Source organism: Pongo pygmaeus, chromosome 9 (assembly GCF_028885625.2).
Source record: "Pongo pygmaeus isolate AG05252 chromosome 9, NHGRI_mPonPyg2-v2.0_pri, whole genome shotgun sequence".
NCBI classification, from domain to species: Eukaryota; Metazoa; Chordata; class Mammalia; order Primates; family Hominidae; genus Pongo; species Pongo pygmaeus.
The window spans coordinates 13,604,938-13,627,201 of NC_072382.2; the positions used below are offsets into that span (position 1 = coordinate 13,604,938).

Genomic DNA, 22,264 nt, shown 5'->3' on the forward strand with positions numbered 1-22,264 from the left:
CAGTGTGTCACCTTTGGGATTTGACTTCACTGGTGACCAGGCCCTTCCCGAGCGTCCAGCCATCCTCAGATCTCTATAGAATATGATCCCACTGGCTTCCCAGAAAGCAGAGAGGCAGCTACATCTCCCACATCAGGCCTGACACAAGGCTTTTTGGGAGTAGAGTCCTCTCTAGGCCTCAGGGGTGCCCTCCAGGGTCACCCAGCCTGACGTCCCCTCCTTCCGTTCTCAGAGGACCCTTGCCACCCTCCAAGGCAGTTCAGACAAACCAAAGGGGGACACTCCAGCTTTCCCACCACCACCCACGGGGCCACTGTAGTTTCAGGCCAGCGCCTCCTTCCTGGTCCCTGAGGTGGGAAAAGCAAAGACAAGGAGCTCTGTGTCTATTGGCTGGACCTGTGGCTTGTCTCAGCCCTCTTCTAGTTTCATTCTTTAGGATTAGAAAAGTCTCTTCCACTCAATAGAACAGGTTCCAGCCTGAGGTGTGGGAAGCTGGGTTGTCATCCCCTCTGCAGCCTCTGTGGCCCTGGGCAAGCTCTTTCCTTCCACCTGTTTCTTCTGGCCACAACAAAGCAATAACCATCCCCATCCTCTGCCCTTCCTTCCCCGCCCAGCCCAGGGGAAGCTGAGCCCCCACAGCTCTCAGGGTACTTCAGAAGGAAGGTGCTACATCTGGTTCAGACACAGGCACAAAAGGAACGAGCACATCCCCGTTGTCATGTGTCCACCTGCTGGCCCCTGCCCCCGCCAGGAGTGAAGCGGGCCATCCCGTCAGCCCCCTGCTCCCAGCACCTGGGGCCAGCAGCTGCCTCCCGGAACGCACCAAGTACCCCATCCAAAGCTGTCTGTCCCTCGTTTCCCACAACCTGGTTTAGATATCCCTTCTGATCTCTGTTCCAGAGATCAGAGGAAGCCCCGGGGTCAGGTAAGTAGCCTCAGGGGCGCCCTTGGCCAGAGCTTCTGTTCAGGCGCTCTCCCGTGAAAGCAGCCCTGGAAAACTGAGCCTGAAGTCAGAGACAGCTCAGGCCCAGCACAGAGGGCAGTCCCTTGCCACTGGCTCGGGCGCTTCCCTGGACTTTTTGCCTTCCTCCGTTTTTACTTCTCTGGGTCTGTCTTCATCCATGCCTGCTCTGAGATGCTCCCCCACCCCTCCCTGTACCTGGGACCATCGCCCTCTGGTGTTTTCATTCTCCTGTGAGCTCCCCGCTGGATACTGCTGCTTTCTGGAAGGCTGTCTTGGGTTACGTCCTGTGCTCCTCTCCCTCCCACACAAAGACAACCAGAAGGACAAGGCTTGAGCACGCCGATGCCCCAGCTCGTGGCTCCCCAGACCATCTGTTTCCCGTGAACATGCCCCGCTCCCCGTGTCTGTGTCCTGTGTGTATGTGTCGTGTCTTGTTTAGATTGTGAGCCCCCTGGGCAGGGATCCCTGTCTGCATACGTGTTCCATGTGGCACGTCCGGGTGTGCTAATAAACGTTCATCTTCAGAACAAGATCGCCAGGTGTCTTGAGGAAGCTTTGGGACAGACGGCTGAGTAAGCCAGTGTGGTGGCATTGGAGGCAGGGAGGGACTTCTGGGTAGGGCCCCCAGCTCCAAGAACCTGTTCTCCCGCTTTCCTGAGTCCCATGAGGGTGGGTGGGAAGGGGGTGAGGAATGGCATTGACAAGGTTGGAAAAGGCTCCAGGCCTGGGTCTCTGCTGCCACACTGGCCAGCAGGGCTGCTTGCCTGGAGGCTGGTGGGGGCGGGGGCCGCAAGAACAGGCGCAGTTCTCAGCCATTCCACTCACAGACCTGACTGCCAGCCAGGGACCAAGCAGTTCTTCTGTGACACAGTGAGCACTGGGTTGGGAGTCCTCACACCGCTTACGGGTGAGTCACTTGCCCCCTCCCCCCGCCGTTTGTTGCCCTGCCGCCTCCTCCGCCTTTCCCTCCGCTTGGTTCCCACAGCAGGAAGGAAACTTCTTGCTTTGACCGCCAGCTCCCTTGGCCTCTGCCCCTGAATCTCTGGTACACACATGACTCTTGCAGAATTTCCCTGCGCTATTCCGCCATGGCCTGCCCACCTCTGACTGCCCCAGGACGATGTGGGAAACCGCAGAGGCAGCCCATCCATCCTGTCCCATTGTTATAAGCGTCCCTTCCAGTCCCCCCTGCCCCCTGCTCCCCAGAGGCCAAGTGGGAATCACAGGAAGTTGTGGGTGGGGCAATGCTAGGACTCCTAATACAGTGCTATCTCCATCACCGAGGGGAGCTGTGACACCCAGTTGTCCCTGGCAGTAGCTCCCTCCCTACTCACATGGAGACAGAGACCCTCAATCATGCTCTATAGCATCAGCACCCAATTTAACCAAACTCAAACTTTCCAGAAGGGACTGGCTTCTGAGGGTGGAGAGCAAGCGAGTAGCAGGGCCAGGGACAGAGCCCATTCCCATTCCCCGGGGGAGCACCTGCTCAACTGGCAAGCAGTCATGGCTGCGAGTGCCACGTTTGACAAAGCAAAAGGGTAAGGCCCTAAGGGCCTCAGGGTGGCCCGGGGGACTCATTGCCAGGACTTTGCCCCAACCTAGAGTCCTCAAGTGAGAGCAGCAGGGGAGGAGGTACAGGGAAACAGACCAGACAGAGGGAGGAGACCTGAGCTCACTCATGACAGCAGTTATTGCAGGTGACCATGGCTACCTCTGCACCCTGCTGCTCCTGTGTCTAAGATTTGCATGAAAGGAAGGTAGACAAACCCCTTGCACGAAGTATTGAGATGCAGCATCAGATCTAAATAAACCCAATTCCTTGGGCCAGGTGCGGTGGCTCAAGCCTGTAATTCCAGCACTTTGGGAGGCCGAAACAGGCAGATCTCCTGAGGTCAGGAGTTCGAGACCAGCCTGGCCAACATGGTGAAACCCTGTCTCTATTAAAAATACAAAAATCAGCCGGGCGTGGTGGTGTGCACCTGTAATCCCAGCTACTCAGGAGACTGAGGCAGGAGAACCGCTTGAACCTGGGAAACAGAGGTTGCAGTGAGCCAAGATCATGCTGCTGCATTCCAGCCTGGGCAACAGAGAGAGACTCCATCTTGGAAAAAATAAAATAAAATAAAAGTAAATAAATAAATAAACCCAACTCCTCGTGTACAGATGAAGAAGCTAAGGCCCAGGGGGTCATGACTTGCTCAAGATCACTTGGTAAATAGCAGAACTAGGCCTGGAATCCCTGCCTTCTGATTCTAGGCCCAGGGTATATTTTCCCTATGCTGTGATACAAGTGGCAGGTCAACAGGAGAGTCCCCAGTCAGCTGCAGCTCCTACCCCACCTGCAGCTCCTACCCCACCTGCAGAGTGATCATCTCTCAAATTACTTTCTCCAAGTTTCCAGACCCCTGGAAGGCCCACTGGCCCTGATGGAACCCCAACAGGGGGAACTCTGGGAGGGACAAGGTCTACAACAGCCAGGCTCCAGACCCTCTTCCTCCTTGGGAAGGTGGCAGTCTCCAATCTTCCCCACCCACCACCTCTTTCTGTCCGTTCAAGGCCTTCACTCTTATTTGCAAGCTGACAGCCCCAGACCCATGCCCAGCCTCCTCCTCAGCCAGGGCCCAGCCTCCTCCCCAGCCTGGGCCCAGCCTCCTCCTCAGCTTGGGCCCAGCCTCCTCCTCAGCCTGGGCCCAGCCTCCTCCTTAGCCTGGGCCCAGCCCCATGTGCCAGCAGAGCTGCTGGGCAGGGCCTGACCTTTTGGCCCGGTATGCCCCTGTTGCCTGGTGATGAAGACCTGGCAGGATCTTCTCCGGGGAGATGGGCCTCCAGCCTTGAGGTTTTACAACTTTCTTCCTTTCTTTAAATCGTTATTTATTATTTTCCTGAACAACAAGAGGAGAAAGAAATGCCAAAACTGAGCAAAAAGAGACTAAGGAGAGACAGAAAGAGGAAAATAGAGCGAGAGAGATGGAGGGAGGCAAGTCTAGAGTCATGGAGGGGTGGAGGGGCAGTGCCAGTCAAAGAGTAGGGAACGATCAGCCCAGCTTGAGGGTGACTCAAAAACATACAAAATCTTCTGCAGAATTAAGCTGTGGGATTCCGCAAGACAGGAGAGCAGCTTCGAAGGGCAAAAGCCACCCCTGACGACAGCACTTGTTCCCCAGACAGACAGCACACAACAGTTGGCAGGGTCGGTCTGATATGGAGCGGGGGGTGGGGGGGCACGTTGGGCGGGGGCAGTGCCAGAGGGAGCCCAGGGTCCCCACAGCAGTGGGTTCCGGTGCTCCCAGGGATTATAAATAAACAGGCACATGGGAAATGCACATTCTTTCTCCAAGAAATATAATTTACGTTTACAGCCAGTTGTTTTTTCTTCTCCCTAAAGAAAACGTTACCATGTGGGGCCCCTGCCCCAACAGTGTCCCTGAGTGTCCTTGGCCCTGGCTCCCTCGTCCCGTTATTGCTTGGATGAGGAAGATCTGGCTCTGGGAATCGCAGAGCAAGGCCCCTCTCCTCACCCCCTCGGGGCTGTCCCTGGTGACGGAGTGGAGGTACAGAGTGCCAGTCCCGTGCCAGCCACCCTGGCTGTGCCCATTTAAGGGAAAGGAGAGTGCAGGCCGTGGGAGAGGCGCTGAGCAGCCTCCCAGAGCAGAGAGCCCCTCTCTGCGGTGCAGGAGGCCCTGGAGGCACGGTGGCTTCTTTTCAAACTTGACAGCTGGAAGGCTCAGGCTATGGGGTGGGGAGTGGAGGGGGAGTCTCTCTTCCCAGCAAGATTCCAGGCACATGCTGGGAGGCTGGGAGAAGAGAACAGAATAGGGTGGGGGTGACCCCCTGCCTTCTGTGCCCCATACCAATCTCAGGGGGCCGAGGAGGGAGGTATGTACGATCAGCCCTGGTGGAGTGGTGAGGGCAGCTTCGGTGTTGGGGCCCCCATCTGTTTCCCACTTCCGTCCCTGGCACCAGCCCCACTCCAAGCCCCTGCTCCTGGGCCAGGCCCTCCTCGCAAGGGCAGTCCGGCCCCACACAGGCACGCAGTCCACCCCAGAGGTAGCGACTCCTGTCCTAGAAAGGGTGGGCCTAGGAGACCCAAACCCCAGAAAGAGGGAGGGTGTTGGGCGCCCTGCATCCAGACTCAGGGAGACGTGACAATTCTGTGGTCCCCAGTGACCCTAGTTCCAGGAGGAAGCTGGTGCCTCTGTTATCAGTGGCTCCATCGGGGACTGGACCCAGCCCAGACTTCTTGGTCTGACAATTGCCCACAGATCAGCCAGGGTATAGTCAGTCCTCTCACTACCTAGGAGTGTCTGAAGATGAGCCCCAGCCCTGCCTGTGCCCGGCAACTCGCCAAAAGTGGCCGCTCCATTGACCTAAGCAGGGGCCCACCGGTCCCGCAGGTCCAACCAGCCAAAGCTTCCTAGAGCCCCTCCTCTCAGAGTGGCTGAAGCCCATCAGCCAGAACATAGGCTCAGGTGCCCAGTCCTGGAGTGGCTTCCAGGGCGCGGAGGCTGCCCCCGGGGGCGCCCAGAGCCCGGGAACCAGCGCCACCTATAAGCAGGTCTTCCTCCTCCTCATCCTCAAAGGCCCGCGCTGGGCGCCGGGGCGGAGGCCGGGGCGTGGGCTCGTCGCGCTCCGCCATGCGCTCGACGGCGCCCTCGCCCACGAGGAACACGGTGTCCGCGACGCGCGGGGGCCCGGTGACGGGGTTGTGGTCATAGGAGAAGACGCGTAGCGCGCGCAGCGGGTGCAGGTCGGGGAAGCCGCCCAGGCGGTTGCGGTCGAGGTCGAGGATGTGCAGGCGGCCCATGCGCAGCAGCGCGGGCGGGAACTCCTCGAAGCGGTTGCCGTAGAGCCAGAGGCCGCGCAAGCCCGTCATGCGCGGCAGCTCGGCCGGCAGCGCGCGCAGCCGGTTGTCGCCCATCTGGAGCGACTGCAGCGCCACCAGGCGCAGCAGCGGCCGCGGGAAGCGCCGCAAGAAGTTTCCCTCGATCCAGAGGCAGCGCAGGCTCTGCAACTGCGCGAAGTCGGCGGGCAGCGCCAGCAGCCGGTTGCCGCCCAGGTAGAGGCGCGTGAGGCGCGGCAGGCGGCACAGGCCGTCAGGCAGGCGCTCGAGCTTGTTGAAGTCCAGCGCCAGGATGCGCAGCTCGCGCAGCTCCTCGATCTCCTCCGGCAGCTCGCGCAGCCCCGTGCCGCTCACATACAGCTTCTGCAGGCGGCTCAGGGCGCACACTGCGCTGGGCAGCCGCCGCAACCGCCGCCCGCTCAGCTCCAGCTGCTGGTCGCCGCTGCGCAGCTGCTCCTCTGCGTCCGACGGCAGCTCATCCGGCGTGGACTCGGCGATGCCCATGGTCACGGGCCCCGGCCGGGGCCGCCGCCACTGCCACCGCCCGGCATCGCCCCGCCCCGGCCGCCCCCCAGCCGCCCCGACGGTGCCGGAGCCGCGCCGGCCCCCGGGCCCCCCGCCCCGGCCTGCCCCCGCGCCGGGAGGGGGGCCGTGCGAGGCCGGGAGGAGGCACCCACTTGGGGCACCGCCGCCTCGCGCCGCGCTCCACCGCCCGCCCTCGGGCCTCCCCCGTTGCCTCAGCCGGAGGCCGACTGGCTAGGGTTCGCGCTGACTCGCAGCTTAGCGACCCGTCGCCCTGGCAACCCCGACGCGCGTGCGGCTGCCAATGAGGCGGAGGGAGGGCGGGGCGGGGCGGGGCCAAGGCGCCACCCTAGTGGGGTCCCAGCGCCGGAGCCCGCCCCCTACCTGCCCATCCAGCCCACCGCGGAGCAAGCGCAAGCAGAGAGATTCCCCACCCCGGCCAAGCCTGGCACTGAGACCCGACGCCCGACGCCGTTTGGTGTGCGGTTGTGTGCGCCCCAGAGCCGCGGGTCCAAGAAGGCGAAGGAAACGTCGGCGGTGGATCAAAGACTCTGGACTAGAGGCTCACAAGGAGGGATGAGGGGCGCGGTCACTGCCGGCCATTCACGTCCAGCGGCGTGCGGCCGGCCTACCTGCTGGGATCACTTCAGTATGGTAACTCGAAACAGTGTTACTGTCCGGCCCTTTTCACATCTGCTGGTTTTACCGGGACCCAGGGCTTGGCTCCGCCCCGCCTAATTGCCCTACAGCTTCCTCATTGCTACACTCACACCCCTCTCTCCTGCTAGGATCCCTCCACCGACGCTCAAAGTCTGTGTGTGGCTGCGGTGGACAGAGGACTGGGACACGTGAACGCCTTTGAGCCACCAATCATGGCCACTCTCATTCCATGACTCTTCGTTCGCCTGCTACCACCAGCAGCAGATCCCCCCTGCCTTCTCCCCCCACCTCCCATCCGGAGTCCTGCCGGAGCTCCTAGCAGAAAAGCACTGGCTGTCATTGGCTTCGAGCCCACGTGTGCCCAGCACTATGCTGAAAGCATTGCGTTGGGTCCTTGGCACAGCCTATGAGGTAGACACCCTCATCACCCCGATTTTAAAGATGGAGAAACTGAGGGTCAAAGAGACATGACTTGAGCTGGGTCAGTCTGAGCTGGGTGAAGTGCCCAAGGTCACCCAGCTGATGAGCAGCTGGATTCGAAGCCAGGTAGTGTGACTCGAGAGCCTGTGTTCCTAACCATAAACCATACCGATAGATGGAAACAGGGGTCACTCCACCTCCAGCAATGAATTTTCTCACAACACAGCCTCTGATTCTCGGGACAAAGCTACAAAGACAGCATTATAATCCCACATGAAAGATGAGAGAAGTGGCCTCGCGGGGATTAGGCACCCTGCTTACGGTCACACAGTGCATAGAGGTTGCAGCCCGGGAGCCAAATTTTCGGGCTCCAAGCCTCCTGCCTCCTGCCTTCTCTTGAACCCGGCTGGTGTGACCCATGTAACTGGCTGAATGGACTGACTTCAGGACAGCACGCTGCCCTTTGGCCCACGCCCGTTGCCATCCCCACTGCAGGGGAAGGGGGATGGAAGACAGCCCAAGGGCAGAGAGCAGTTGCCAATGCAACGGGAGGATGGGAACCATCCCCACTGGAATATAAGCTGCCCGGCCAGGGAGGTTTGGGCATCTCCTTCCCTACTGGCACAGGCTCTAGAGCATACAGTAGACATTCAATGCAAATTTTTATTTATTTATTTATTTATTTATTTATTTTGAGACAGAGTTTTGCTCTTGTTGCCTAGGTTGGAGTGCAATGGCACGATCTTGGCTCACTGCAACCTCCGCCTCGCCTCCTGGGTTCAAGCGATTCTCTTGCCTCAGCCTCCCAAGTAGCTGAGATTACAGGCGCCCACCACCACGCCCAGCTAATTTTTGTATTTTAGTAGAGACAGGGGTTCACCATGTTGGTCAGGCTGGTCTCGAACTCCTGATCTCAGGTGATCCACCTGCCTCAGCCTCCCAAAGTGCTGGAATTACAGGCATGAGCCACTGCGCCTTGCTGAAAAAAATTTAACGTTAAAAAAAGTGGAGGGAAACATTGCATACAGTGAAATGCATAGATCGTGTCTTCTTGGATGCATTTTCACAAATGTACACACCCCTGTCCCATTTCCATCAACCCAAGAGTTCTCTCAAGCCTCTTGCGGTCAATCCCCACCTTGCAGAGGCAACTATGATCCTGACCTCTATCCTCATGAATCAGTTTTCCCTGTTCTTGAATTTCACACAAATGAAATTATTCAGCACATGCTTTTTTTCAGATAATATATATTTGTTGGATAAATGAATGAAAGGACAGAGCAATAGCAATTCTAATGTGGCAAGAGGTGTTAGGCGGCGGACAGATGATGGGGGGACACAGAGGCAGATGTTGCTCTGAGCCAGGAACCAGCCATGCACCCCCATCCTGGGAGAGACTGGCAGAATGAAAGCAGGAATCCAGGCCAAGGTAGAGGACCCAGGTGGAAGCCAGACACCAGACCTAGGGTATAGGAGTCTCAGCCCCACCCGGAGGGGCTTCAGGCTCCTCCCAGATGTCACTTAAGTTCCAATCCAGCTCTCTCCCTTCTACTCATTCGGGAGGACTTCTTGGAAGAGGTAAGCCTCTCAGAGACCAGAAAGGTAGGGAATACCCAGCCAGGCTAATGGGATGAGGAGAGTCCCTCCCCCAACCCCCGAGCAGTTTCACCAAGGGAACATTGGCTGTGGAGGAGGAGGCTCAGCAGCCCAGCCTCGCCACATGCTCAGGCTGGCACCCAGCGCCAGGCTGCCCTCTTGGGCTCCATCAGCACGGGCAGCACCACATGAGCCCACATGAGCCTCTCCACCCCGGCACCAGCCTGGCAGAGCTTCCTGGGGCCGAGAGCATGGAGGACCAGCCCTCTTCTTTCTCAGAGTCTTTTTCCTGCTCTCGGCAGATCCTGTACCTTCACCTCCCACCAGGCCCTTCTCAGTGGGTAAAGGTAAAATGTGCTGGCGTTCCAGGCCCACGCAGGCTGGCAGTGGGGCAATCATCATGATGAATCACGCTGGCACTGCAGGCACCCGGCCCTTGTTGAGGCGTAACTAATGAATTAGCTTCGTCCCCCAGCACGGGGCCTCTCAGCCTTTCCCCACTTCCCAGGAAGGCAGGAAACTGAGACCTGGGAGGGGGAAGCAGGGGAGGAGAGAGGACTCTGTCAGCTCCAGGCATGGGTCCCAGACCCTGGCCAGCCCCTCTGCCCCCACACACACTGCAAAAACACCCAAAGTGCAGGTCCCCCAGGGCCCCAGAAACTGCCTCTCTGTTACTAATCATGAGCTATAACTATTAGTGCCCACCCCCAACTCTGTATTTTTTAAAGGATTTCTTAAAATATAGGAAAAGTGTGGCACTGTGATAAACACCCCCATGCCCAGTACCCAGCATTGACAATTGTTCACATTTCATCAAACTTGCTTTAAACCTATTTTCTTTTAAATAAAAGGAAGAAAACGGCACACATAATATACAAGTCTCCTTTGTCTCCCCTCCAATGTCCCTATAGGCACTACTGCCCCCTCCACACTGACCCTGCCAAAGTCCCCTCTGGATTCCCCTCCCTGCCTTGGGGCCAGGACCCCCCTGGCTGCTGAATAAGATGATGGGATCTTAGCATCCTAGGTTCTTAGAAAACAAGGATTCAAACCTGTTAGAGCCAACTACGCGATGTCAAAGCTGGGAGCGTGCTTAGCTCCTCTGGGAAGTCACAGGCTCTGTTCAATGTCTGCAAGAAGGTAGGGACCCTTGTTCCAGAAAAATGCATGGAGGCAGAGACTCACCCAATGATGTGCGCAATTCCCAGGGGTTCACGGTCTCTTGGGTGTCTAGGAAAGCGATGATGTCCTCACCTCATGGCCCACTCCCCTTACCTGCACCAGCCAGAACTTCAGTTCCTGCCATCTTTCAGGTATTCATTCAACAAACCTTAAGCACCTACTTCTATGCCTAGGCACTGGGGATTACTATGAATGTAAACATAATAGACAAACCCTCTGCCTTTGTGGAACTTATATTCATGCGAGTGGAGATCATCAACAAAACACGTGTCAGGTCATGATCAGGCTACCGAAGAAATAAAGCAGGGAAAAGAAAGGAGGAGGACTGGCCGGGCGTGTTGGCTCACACCTGTAATTTCAGTTCCTTGGGAGGCCAAGATAGGCGGATCACTTGAAGCAAGGAGTTCAGGACTAACCTGGCCAACATGGTGAAAGTCCATCTCTATTAATAAAAAATTTAAATTTAAATTTAAATTTTGAAAAAAGAGAGGGGAGGACTGAGAAATGTGGGGGGTGGGGAGGGGCTGTCCTTTAAAACTGAGAGGCTAAGGCCAGGCGCGATGGCTCATGCCTGTAATTCTAGCACTTTAGGAGGCCGAGGCAGGCAAATCACCTGAGGTCAGGGGTTCGAGGCCAGCCTGACCAACATGGTGAAACTCTGTCTCTACTAAAAGTACAAAAATTAGCCAGGGTGGTGGTGGGTGCCTGTAATCCCAGCTACTTGGGAGGCTGAGACAGGAGAATTGCTTGAACCCAGGAGGCAGAGGTTGCAGTGAGCTGAGATTGCCCATTGCACTCCAGCCTGGGCAACAGAGCTGGACTCTGTCTGAAAAAAAAAAAAAAAAAAAAACCACCTGAGTGGCCAGAGGAGGCCTCATTGAGACCATGGCATTGAGCAAAGACGGCAGGGTACACTCCCGGCAGTGGAGATGGCAGTGCCAAGCCCCTGGGGCAAGAGTGTGTCGAGGACTTTGGGAGCAGCAAGGGGCCCAGCCCAGGGAGCAAGGGGAAGCATGGCGGTCGAGGAGATCAGAGAGAGAAAGTAAGGACTGGGCAGGCCGAGGAGGGCCCCTGTCCTTCATGAGGACTTTGGCTTTGACTCTAGGTAAGAGGTCATGGGGGAATTTTGCATAGAGGACATATGTTTTAACAGGATCCCTTTGGCTACAGCTGCAGGATATTGCGGGGGGGAGGTGTGCGTGCACGCGCGTGTGTGTACATGCGTGTACGTGTGTGCGTGCATGCGTGCATGCGTGTGTATGTGTGTGTGTTGGGGAAAGGATTTTGTGCAACTTTAACCTCTCTCCTCTTGGTTCTCTCCCACAGGATAATGCTAGCTGTCGTTTACTCAGCACCTACAGGTTGTCAAATTTATTCTTCACAACAGCTCTGCCGAGCAGGTACTATATTCCCCACCACCCTCTGGCTCTACAGATGAAGAAACAGATTAGATTCAGAGAGGTTAAGTAGTTTGAGTTTCAGTGTGGTTAAACAGCCACTGCCGAGCTACAAGGTCACACAGCCAGTAAGGGGCGGAGCCAGGATTCAAACCCAGTCCATCTTATTGCAAAGCCCAGGCTTTGTCGACTATGTCTCATTGACTCTGTGGGCTGGGAGAAATTAGAGAAACCACCCTGGGTGCTCAAACGCTCACCCCCATCCTGCAAACAGCAAAAATATTTCTAGGGGTGCCCTGCTTGGAGATTTTGATGTTGTCAGAGAGGACAAGAGTGGCTACGAGCCACACCACTTCCCCTTTCCCATCCCAGGTCCCAGGGCTCATATGTTTGCCTAACTAGGGGGTATCCTGAAATCCACAGGGCAAGCCTAGGAACCCCAAATCAGGTCCCATAAGACAGAACAAAGAGGTCCCCAGGTCCTGGGTCATCCTAGGCCTGTGATCTGGGCTCACGGCTTATCTGATACCAAATTCCAGGCAGTCTCTGGCCCACCGTTGGCCTAGACCCCATCAGTGATAGCCAAACTCACCAGGCTGGCTCAGCCACTGCCAACCTACTCTTCCCATCCTGCCTAAGAAACCAGAGCCCAGGCATGGCCTGGGGATCATGTTTACCTGGAACCCTAACTCTGTGAGTTACCTGCCTGATCTGTTGAAAGCTGAGAGTCCTCCCAGGTCCCCCTCAGAGACGCCAGAGCTGGAGCAACAAAGGCCACGGGAGTGTGAGGAGGGGGAGAAGCTGACTGGTGCCCAAGGCCACATTCCAGAATGTTGTAGATGGAACTCTGACCACCCCAGTGGGTTCTGTTAGGCCATCAAGCTGCAAAGTGGACTTGACGACTCCTTCCTCTTGGGAGGAATGCTGGGGTCATGGCTGGCAGCCGCCCTTTATGTTAATACCTTCTTGGATCTGTGGCCAAATGCAAATCAGATCATCTGCTCCAAGAATACAGATCCAGGTCCCAACCAAGACTACCAAGGACTTGTCTGGCCCGGTCCTCCTGCGGCAGAGGCTACTGAGAGTGACCAGCTTCTGTTTTTCCCCCTCTTCTTCCTGAGCCCTCAGTAAAACTACTTTTCCTAGCCGAGAGGGTTAGACCCTGGGATGACTGCTGGGCTAATAGATGTGGGCAGAAGTGACACATACCACATCAATGCACAATCCTCCATGCTCTGTTTATCTACTGTGATGTTAAAGATGGAAAGGATCCTGGATCCCAGAGTCACCACTTGGAGATGAGCTAACCATGTTGTACCTGAGCGAGTTGAAGAAAACGCCACACTTTGAGACGAATTAAGAGTCCGTTTATTTAGCTGGCGGCCAAGAGACGGCTAATCCTCAAAATTCTCTCGGCCCTGAAGAAGGGGCTAGATTTTCTTTTATACTTTGGTTTAGAAAGGGGAGGGGGGTCTAGTTAAAACAATTTTAGAAAAATAAAGTAGGAAAAAAGTTAAAAGGATAAATGGTTACAGGAAAGTAAACAGTTCCAGGTGCAGGGGCTTTAAGACTATTACAAGGTGATAGACTCGGGGCTTTGGGTGTTACCAATCAGACGAATTTCTGGGAATTGCGGATATTGCTCGTCACAGTATCTTATCAGTTAATTGCATTCTTGGATGTGCTGGGAGTCAGCTTGCACAAGTTAAGTCCTTGAGGAAGGGGCTGCCAGTGAAAGAGCCAAGATGGAGTCTGTCTGGCTCTCTTAGCTAAAGGAGAGTCAATTCAGGTGGAACCAAGGCTAGGCGATTAAAGGAAAGAGGGAGAGTCCAAAAACAGGATTGGTAAAAACAAGGTTGGGCATTACAACCTGACGAGCTTCTTTCCACCCCCAGGACCTTTGGACATGCCAGTCCCTCTGCTTGGAATTCTCTTCTTCCCATTCTGCTTGGTTCACACTACTCATCCTTAAGGTCTCAGCTGAAACCTCCTGATACGGTTTGGATGTTTGTCCCCTTCAAATCTCATGTTGAAATGTAATCCCTGGCTGGGCGCAGTGGTTCACACCTGTAATTCCAGCACTACGGGAGGCCAAGGCAGGTGGATCACCTGAAGTCAGGAGTTTGAGACCAGCCTGGCCAACATGGTGAAACCCCGTCTCTACTAAAAATACAAAAATTAGCCAGGCGTGATGGTGCACACTTGTAATCCCAGCTACTCGGAAGGCTGAAGCAGGAGAATTGCTTGAACCCGGGAGGTGCAGATTGCAGTGAGCCAAGATCATCCCATTGCACTCCATCCAGCCTGGGCAACAAGAGCAAAACTTCATCTCAAACAAAAAAAAAAAGAAAAGAAAAAAGAAAAAGAAATGTAATGGCCAATGTGGGTTGTGGAGCCTAGTGGAGGTATTGGGGTCATGGAGGCAGATCCCTCATGAATGGCTTAGCACTGTCCCCTTGGTGATGAGTGAATTCTTGCTCAGTTCACTCAAGATCTGGTTGTTTAGGAGTCTGGGACCTTCCCTCCTATCTCTTGCTCCCTCTCTCACCAAGTGATAACGCTACTCCCTTTTAACTTCTGCCGTGACTGTAAACTCCCTGAAGCCCTCATCAGATGCAGATATGGCACCATGCTTCCTGTGCAGCCTATAGAACCGTGAGTCAAAATAAACATCTTTTCTTTTCTTTATCTTTTTCTTTTTTTTTTTTTTTTGAGACAGAGTTTCTCTCTTGTTGCCCAGGCTAGAGTACAATGGAGCAGTCTCAGCTCACTGCAACCTCTGCCTCCTGGGTTCAAGCAATTCTCCTGCCTCAGCTGCCTGAGTAGCTGGGACTACAGGTGTGTGCCACCATGCCCAGCTAATTTTTGCATTTTTAGTAGAGATGGAGTTTTACCATGTTGACCAGGCTGGTCTCAAACTCCTGACCTCAGGTGATCCACCCTTCTCGGCCTCCCAGAGTGCTGAGATTACAGGAGTGAGCCAACATGCCCATCTTGTCTTTTCTTTATAAACCACCCAGCCTCAGGTATTTCTTTATAGCAATGCAAGAACAGACTAACACACTTCCCTTCCAGGATCTTTCAGAGCACGTCAAGCCCCTGTTATAGATTCTTGAGCTCCCACAGTTCTCCTTCAAAGTAATTATTCCAATCATACTAAATAAATAATAACTGTGAATTATTTGCTTGAAGTCTGTTTCCGATGGACTAGGATGTGAGCGCCATAAAGACCAGATCAGAAGGCCAGGCGCAGTGGCTCATGCCTGCAATCCCAGCACTTTGGGAGGCCGAGGCGGGTGTATCACAAGGTCAGGAGTTCGAGACCAGCCTGGCCAAAATGGTGAAACCCCGTTTCTACAAAAAATACAAAAATTAGTCAGCCTCGGTAGTGTGCATCTGTAATCCCAGCTACTCGGGAGGCTGAGGCAGGAGAATCGCTTGAACCCAGGAGGCGGAGGTTGCAGTGAGCTGAGATCACACCATTGCACTCCAGCCTGGGTGACAGAGTGAGATTCTGTCTCAAAAAAAAAAAAAAAAAAAAAACCAGATCAGTGCCAATGCTGTGTGGGGCCATTATTGGAAACTTCGGGCAAAGGAAAAATCAGTAACACGAATCTCATCTTCATTTAAAATTTTGATATTTTGTTCATCATGGATTTTTGGCAATAATTTTCACTTTTACAGTGATTGCATCAAACTATTACTTAATTATGGAGGTGGGTTTTTTTGGCACTTCTTTAAATGTGGTGTCTAGAGCAAGTGCCTTGCTCCCCTCACCCTAGTCTCAGCTCTGGATCGGGCAAAATCACCCTTTCTCAAAGGATTATCACAAAGCATCAGTGACAGCGTATGGGAGCTGAGTGCTGTCATTTTGAGATACTAACTTATTCCACTGTAGACAATTTCCTTATATCTATTGACTTGCATTCATATGCTAAGTTGGTTTCCTATATTCCCTGCTCTCCAGGGAAACTCAGAACAAAGAGTCAAATCCTTGGCTTTGAGTTGCAAAAGAGGCTTTGAAATCCAGAGCTGAGACTATACCCTTACAACAGCCGGTTTTGAAAGAGAAATCTTTTGTGTAGGTCCAAAAAAGCTTGGCTTTGAACTTCGAGAGCAGAGAGCTGATGCCATAAGCCCTGGAAAGGGGAAGGATGCGTCATCCCAGAAGATAGCACCCAAAAGGAGATTAAGGTTCAACTGGCAGGTGGGAGAGAACAGGCAAGCAGCGCCCGGAAACACGGATGCCGGCCCAAAAACCAGTCGTCAGCCCCATCTGGGCAGAGCCTGGGGGTGGCATGAGAAAAAGTATATACCCCCAGGTATCCTGAGGGGGGCACCAGGGCAGGTGGGACCCACCTGCGCTTCCCTTACCAGGTGTGGCCTGAGGATGTAACAGGCCTCTCACAAGTCACTCTACCTGTAAGGAGAGGCCTCAGTAGAGTAGACATAGAGGTGAACTCACAAGGGCGGGCATCCAGAAGTTTCCACATCTGCAAGACAGACATGGGTGTAGCCGAGAGGTTAGGCTGGGGGAGTCCACATCTTTGCTAAATCCAGTTGTTACTGATAGACCAAGATACGCTTTTTTTTTTGTTTTTTTCTGTCACCCAGGCTAGAACGCAATGGCGCAATCTCGGCTCACTGCAACCTCCACCTCCTGGCTTCAAGTATTCTCCTGCCTCGGCCTTCCAAGTAGCTGGGATTACAGGTTTGTGCCACCATGTCCGGCTAATTTTTGTATTTTTAGTAGAGACAGGGTTTTGCCATGTTGGCCAGGTTGGTCTGGAACTCCTGACCTCAGGTGATCCACCTGCCTCGGCCATCTGACGTGCTGGGATTATAGGTGTGAGACACCACGCCCAGCCCCAAGATACGCTTTTGAGGTCTTGAGTATGGCTTATGAAGTCCATACTCACATATACCTGCTCTGTCTGGCTATACAAGTCATGCCATGTACAATGGAGCCATATCTAACGATTCCTTTTGACACCAGGATCCTACACTGGAGGTAAGTATCTCGAGGAACAGCACCTTTGATCCATGTCCCATAAAGGGTCTTCGCAGGCCAACAGCAAACTCCCTAGATGTGTAAAAGCAGCGAGAGCACCCCACTTACAGAACGTACCCCACAAATGCCCTTCTTAGTGATGGTAACTCACGTGGGAAGGATATTTGAATTCTTTGGGCCTCCCAGCATCTGAAGCCCCTGGCTATGTTGGAGAATCCACCTGCCTTACAAAACAGAGCCCACTCTCCTCCCAAGGCAGCTGAAAACACTGGGAGCTCACTTTCCCGGCATCCCTTGCAAGCGAGGTGGAAGCCTGTGACCCGGAAGTCGCCCCCAGGTACACCCACGTCAGATTCTGAATAGGAAATGAGAACTGCTGAGCAGAAGGGGTCACTCAGATCCCTCCTGAGGGTGGTGTGAGGAGCGGCAGCAGGGGCTGTGTCCCAGGAGCAGCGGTGGGGAGGCCTGGGGTCTGTGTGGTCCCAGGGCCATGGGGCGATTTTCTTTGTGCTTCCTGGCTGGGTGGGCTCTAAGTTTTGTGTTTTTTCTTTTCTTTTCTTTTTTGAGGTGGAGTTTTGCTCTTGTTGCCCAGGCTGGAGTGCAATGGCGCCATCTCAGCTCACCTCAACCTCCACCTCCTGGGTTCAAGCGATTCTCCTGCCTCAGTCTCCTGAGTAGCTGGGATTACAGGCGCCTGCTACCACGGACCCGGCTAATTTTTGTATTTTTAGTAGAGACGGGGTTTCTGCATGTTGGTCAGGCTGGCTCGGAGTCCTGACCTCAGGTGATCCTCCCGCCTCGGCCTCCCAAGGTGCTGGGAGTACAGGCATGAGTCACCACGACCAGCCGTGCTCTAAGTTTTATTCTCAGGTCCACCTGAAGATTCTGTGAGTGACCAAGTCCTTTTAAGAAATTCCTTTTCTGCTTAAATTAGCCAGCTGTGGTTTTTGTTGCTTGTGATGAACTCTGACCGATAGCCTCCATCGTCAGACCTCATCATCAGCCTGTGACCACTCAGGGAGTCGCGTGATCATTCTCCCCCTGCCCCTGCTTCCACTGTCCTCCCAGGAGCCCCACACTGTCAAATGCTGTTCTGTGCTCAGGAGAAGCTTTGCCCGTGTTCTTCAATGCCAGCCCCCCGCCCCCAGTGCCAGAGCCCACCAGGAGAGCATGGCTCTGCGCCGAGGCCGTCTGACCATAGGGACCACACCTTGTCATCAAGCCTTGGGGCTCATTTAGCCTTTTCTGAGCACAGCGCCTTCAGCATCTCACCCAAGCTTAGGCCAGGTGAGCGACACACACACCTTCCTGCCCTGGCCCTTTAACTGGGGACTCTAAAGACACACACACACTCACACGCTCTCCCACCTGACTCACACTCTCACACTCATACACTCACACACCCACACACTTACACACACTCACACATATATACACTCACACACTCATAGTCACACTCATACACACTCATACACTCACTCTAACACATATACCCACAGATATACTCACACATACACTCTCACACACACACATACACACTCACTCTTACCCACATGCTCTAACACACACCTACACATCTACACTCACACACACACACACACTCACACACACTCATATACCGACACACTCTAACACACACCCACACACGCAGACACATATACAAATACACAATCATCTTCACACACATACATACACACACTCACACTCCCACTCCCACACATACACTCACACTCACATATATACACTCACACACTCATATTCACACACTCATATACGCACTCTAACACACACCCACACACGCATACACTCACACTCATACACATACACTCACACATATATACACATTCTCTGACACACTCATATTCACACTTATACACACTTATATACTCACACTAACACGTATACTCACACCCACAAACACATTCACAAAATACACACTTACACATACACTCTCACACACACTCATAATCACACACTCATACACTCATATCCCACACACATACCCACACATATAGACTTACACACATAGACACACGCATACACACACTCATATGCCAACACACTAACACACCCACACACACAGACACATACACATAAATACACAAATCGTCTTCACACACATACACACAAATACACACAAATCATCTTCACACATATACACTTTCACATATACTCACACACTCCAACACACACCCACACATACACATATACACTTACACACCACACTTACATATACACTCATACATACAACTCTCACACTCACATTCACACACACTCATATACTCACACTCTCAGGCACATACACTCACAGTTCCAAACTCACACTCATGCACTTACACTAATGCTCTCTCACACACACTCACATTCACACACTCTAGCACTCACTCAAACTCACACACTCACACTCTCACACAAGTGCGCTCACCTCTTTAGCAAAAGAAATTAAAGCCCATCCCTATCACTGCCTGGCTCTCCCAGGAAGTTCCCAGGCCCCATTCCTGCCCATCCGAGACCCCCAGGGGAAGTGATGGGGTGGGGAGAGGCTTGGATTCAGAAGAGAGTGCGAGCGCCCTCACAGGGCCGGTGCCGCGTGGCTTTGGGCAGGTCGCCTCACCTCTGGTCAGGTTGACCTGCCCATCACAAAGGTCCTGGGCAGAGCCTGTCTGCAGCAGTGTGGGGAGGAAGCGAGGCGTGGCAGGATGTCCCACAGGCCCTGCCAGACCCCTCTGATCTTCAACAGGGGCCCTCAGTGGGACCTGCTGGGTCTGATTCATCCTCTGCCCTTGCATACTTGCTTGTTCGGGGAACAGTTCCTCGGGAATGGGTGGCCCTCCAGATGGTCAGAGAGGAGACTGGGGAACCGATTCAGAGCCTCACACACTCCATCTGTCTGGGTGTACCATATCCACCGTCCTCAGCCTCCCCACGCAGGGCCTCCCACCACCCCCAGGCCTCCAGTTCCCAAAGACAGATGCCTCTAACCGCCCCCACCCCCAGGAGCCCTGTGTTCCCAGCTGGACAGCTGTCAAGCCCACAAGCCGGTGGAGCTGCCTGCCACCACGTGACTCAGGCCAGATGGCACCTGTCAACATCAGCCGCCACCAGGCCATGATGAACAAACAGCAGCCTCACACGCGTCCACACGCGTCACAAGCCGTGTCTGATCTCACGGCGCCCAGCACCCGCCGCACCTGCTGTCCCGTCAGCCCTCTAGGCTACACACCCCCACACCAAAGCCGTCAGCGCCGCACCCACCTGCGTCCCTAAACTTCCCCCAGAGGGAGGCCCCTCTGTGTTCTTGTTGGAAAGGTGAAGGCCCACGGATATTCTCAGCACCCGCAGGCTGTGGGGGCTTAATAAAGGTTAATCATCATCCCTGTACACCTCGGCAAGTTTTTAAAAATATTCGTTGAGGAGCGGGCAGGAAACTTCTGGCAGCAACTGCAATGTCACCCGCTGGAAGGACTGACTCTGTGAACACCCAAAGCCTGGTTACCAGGTGAAAGGAGAAGCAGGCAGCTGCCAGGAGGGCCTGGCAGAAGTTGGACTTAGGGACGGGGGCTTAAGTGGGGGTAAACCCCTGGAAGGGCAGCCGAGGCCTTCCAGGTCAGGCTGTGCAGGTGATCACCCACCCTTGATAGAGAGGAGGCCTGCTCTCAGGGGAGGGTTTTGTTTTGTTTTGTTGAGACAGGGTCTCGGTACGTCACCCAGGCTGAGTGCAGTGGTGTGAACATGGCTCACTACAGCCTCAACTTCCTGGCCTCAAGCTGTCTTCCCACTTCAGCCTCCCAAGTAGCTGGGACTACAGTCACGTGCCACCACGCCCAGCTAATTCTTTAATTTTGTGTAAAGATGGTCTCACTTTGTTTCCCAGGCTGGTCTCGAACTCCTGAGCTCAAGTGATCCTCCAGCCTCAGCCTCCCAAAGTGCTGGGATTATAGGCATAAGCCACCTCGCTCGGCCTCAGACAAGGGTCTTGAGGGGGCCCACCCAGGGCCAAGCAGGAGACAGAGGCCAGACCCTGTGACCATCTGCAGCGTGGCCTTTTTTTTGGGGGGGGTAGGGGGGAGGGCACGGTGGAGTTTCATTCTGTCACCCAGGCTAGGGTGCAGTAGCGCGATCTTGGCTCACTGCAACCTCTGCCTCCCGGGTTCAAGCAATTCTCTGCCTCAGCCTCCTGAGTAGCTGGGACTACAGGCACCCACCACCATGCCCGGCTAATTTTTGCATTTTTAGTAGAGACAGAGTTTCACCATGTTGACCAAGCTGGTCTTGAATTCCTGACCTCGTGATCCACCCACCTCGGCCTCCCAAAGTGCTGAGATTACAGGCATGAGCCACCGCGCCCGGCCTGCAGTGTGGTCTTGACCAAGTCTCCACCTCTGTCTTGGCCTCTGTTTCCTCTGCTCCAGCATCAGGGCAGCTTCTATTTGTGTTCACTCTGTGCATGTTGGATTTTATCCAGAAGGCAGCTGCTGCTATTAGCTGAAGCTCAGTGTGGTTAAGTGACAACTGGAGGTCACAGAAGGGTTAGGTGACCTACTGATGGCAGGGAGCTGCCTTGGGTTGTGGACAGCTGGTATCTGAATCCAGGCAGTCGGATTCCAGGGCTCAGGCCTGTGACAGGTACACTCTGCGGACTGCCTGGGCCTGGAGGGGAAAGAGCTCTGGGCTGATGCTGTCTGGGAGCAAGGGGATGAGGCCACTGAAAATGAAGCCACGTGGTCAGCGCCCCTGGCCTGCTCCTCTGGGCCATCCCCTAGGGGCTAACTGCCTCACATGTCTTCCAAACTCTCATGCTGAGAGACCGGAACTCTCCCACTGTCCCCTGACATCACAGAGCAGGAGAGGGAAGCCACCCAGCAAGATGTCCTTTCCATAGGGACCGGCATCCTGAGGAGCCACCAGATGGAAAGTGTCCCCTCCTCCTGTCCTGGGGACACGGAGAATTTCCCAGCACTGGCTCTGCCCTGGTCTTGGCGCCTACCAGGGTCCAAGGTTGGAATGTAGAGGCCCTTAGGCCACTGCAGGAGAGCTTAATGACGTTGGTCAGAGGCTGGGCTCCGTGCAAGGGGAGACCGGGGGCACACTCAGAGAGGAAAGGTGCATCCTGGGGGCAAAGCAGTGGTCCCTAAGGGCCACGGCCATGGCAGCTGGGCAAGTAGGGTGTAGCAAAGCAGGAGCCAATTGCATGGACTCAGGGAGGCTGGGCGACTGACATCCTGGTAAGGTGGGTGATGCCCAGAAGCCCACATCTGCCATATTCATTCATTCATTCATTCATTCATCTGGTATTTACTGAGCACCTCCATATGTGCCAGGCACTGTCCTGGGCTTTGGACTTTCAGTGCGAACAAGGCATATATTGTCCGTGCCCTTGATGAGGCTCATAATTGAGAAGGGCTCCTTAGCATGGCCTTTGAGGCTCCCCCAAATCTGACCAACCTGCCTTCTCTGGTGCAGTGCCTTATGAATTATCCCCCTGCTCTGGCCAACCTGCTGCCTGGTGCAGGACAAGGGAGGTGGAGACGATGGAGAGGGTGTAATCAGGCTCCAGTGTCCCTGGCACGATAACCCCTCCACCCCACATTGAGCCAGATAGAGGAAGGATAGGTAGGAAACATGAGCTGTAAAAGGACACTCGGAGGAGAAGAAATGAAGACGCGAAA

At 54.5% G+C, this 22,264-nt stretch overlaps 1 protein-coding gene and 1 long non-coding RNA gene across 2 annotated transcripts; both read right to left on the reverse strand.

Annotated features, from left to right (window-relative positions):
* Positions 1-3,844: 3,844 nt before the first annotated feature.
* On the reverse strand, positions 3,845-6,561 carry LRRC10B (leucine rich repeat containing 10B). Its single transcript, XM_054440907.2, has one exon. It carries the CDS (start codon positions 6,309-6,311, stop codon positions 5,433-5,435), a length of 879 nt encoding a protein of 292 aa, XP_054296882.1. The 5' UTR covers positions 6,312-6,561; the 3' UTR covers positions 3,845-5,432.
* Positions 6,562-7,650: 1,089 nt separating this feature from the next.
* On the reverse strand, positions 7,651-16,677 carry LOC134740323 (uncharacterized). The gene is made up of 3 exons (XR_010127718.1): positions 16,504-16,677; positions 15,944-16,077; positions 7,651-9,532 (listed from the first exon to the last, which is right to left on the reverse strand). It is a non-coding gene; the product is annotated as an uncharacterized LOC134740323 (long non-coding RNA).
* Positions 16,678-22,264: the final 5,587 nt, after the last annotated feature.

Excerpts from the sequence above, each read along its gene's own strand:
- LRRC10B (XM_054440907.2), bottom strand. The coding sequence starts at position 6,311 with ATGGGCATCGCCGAGTCCACGCCGGATGAGCTGCCGTCGGACGCAGAG.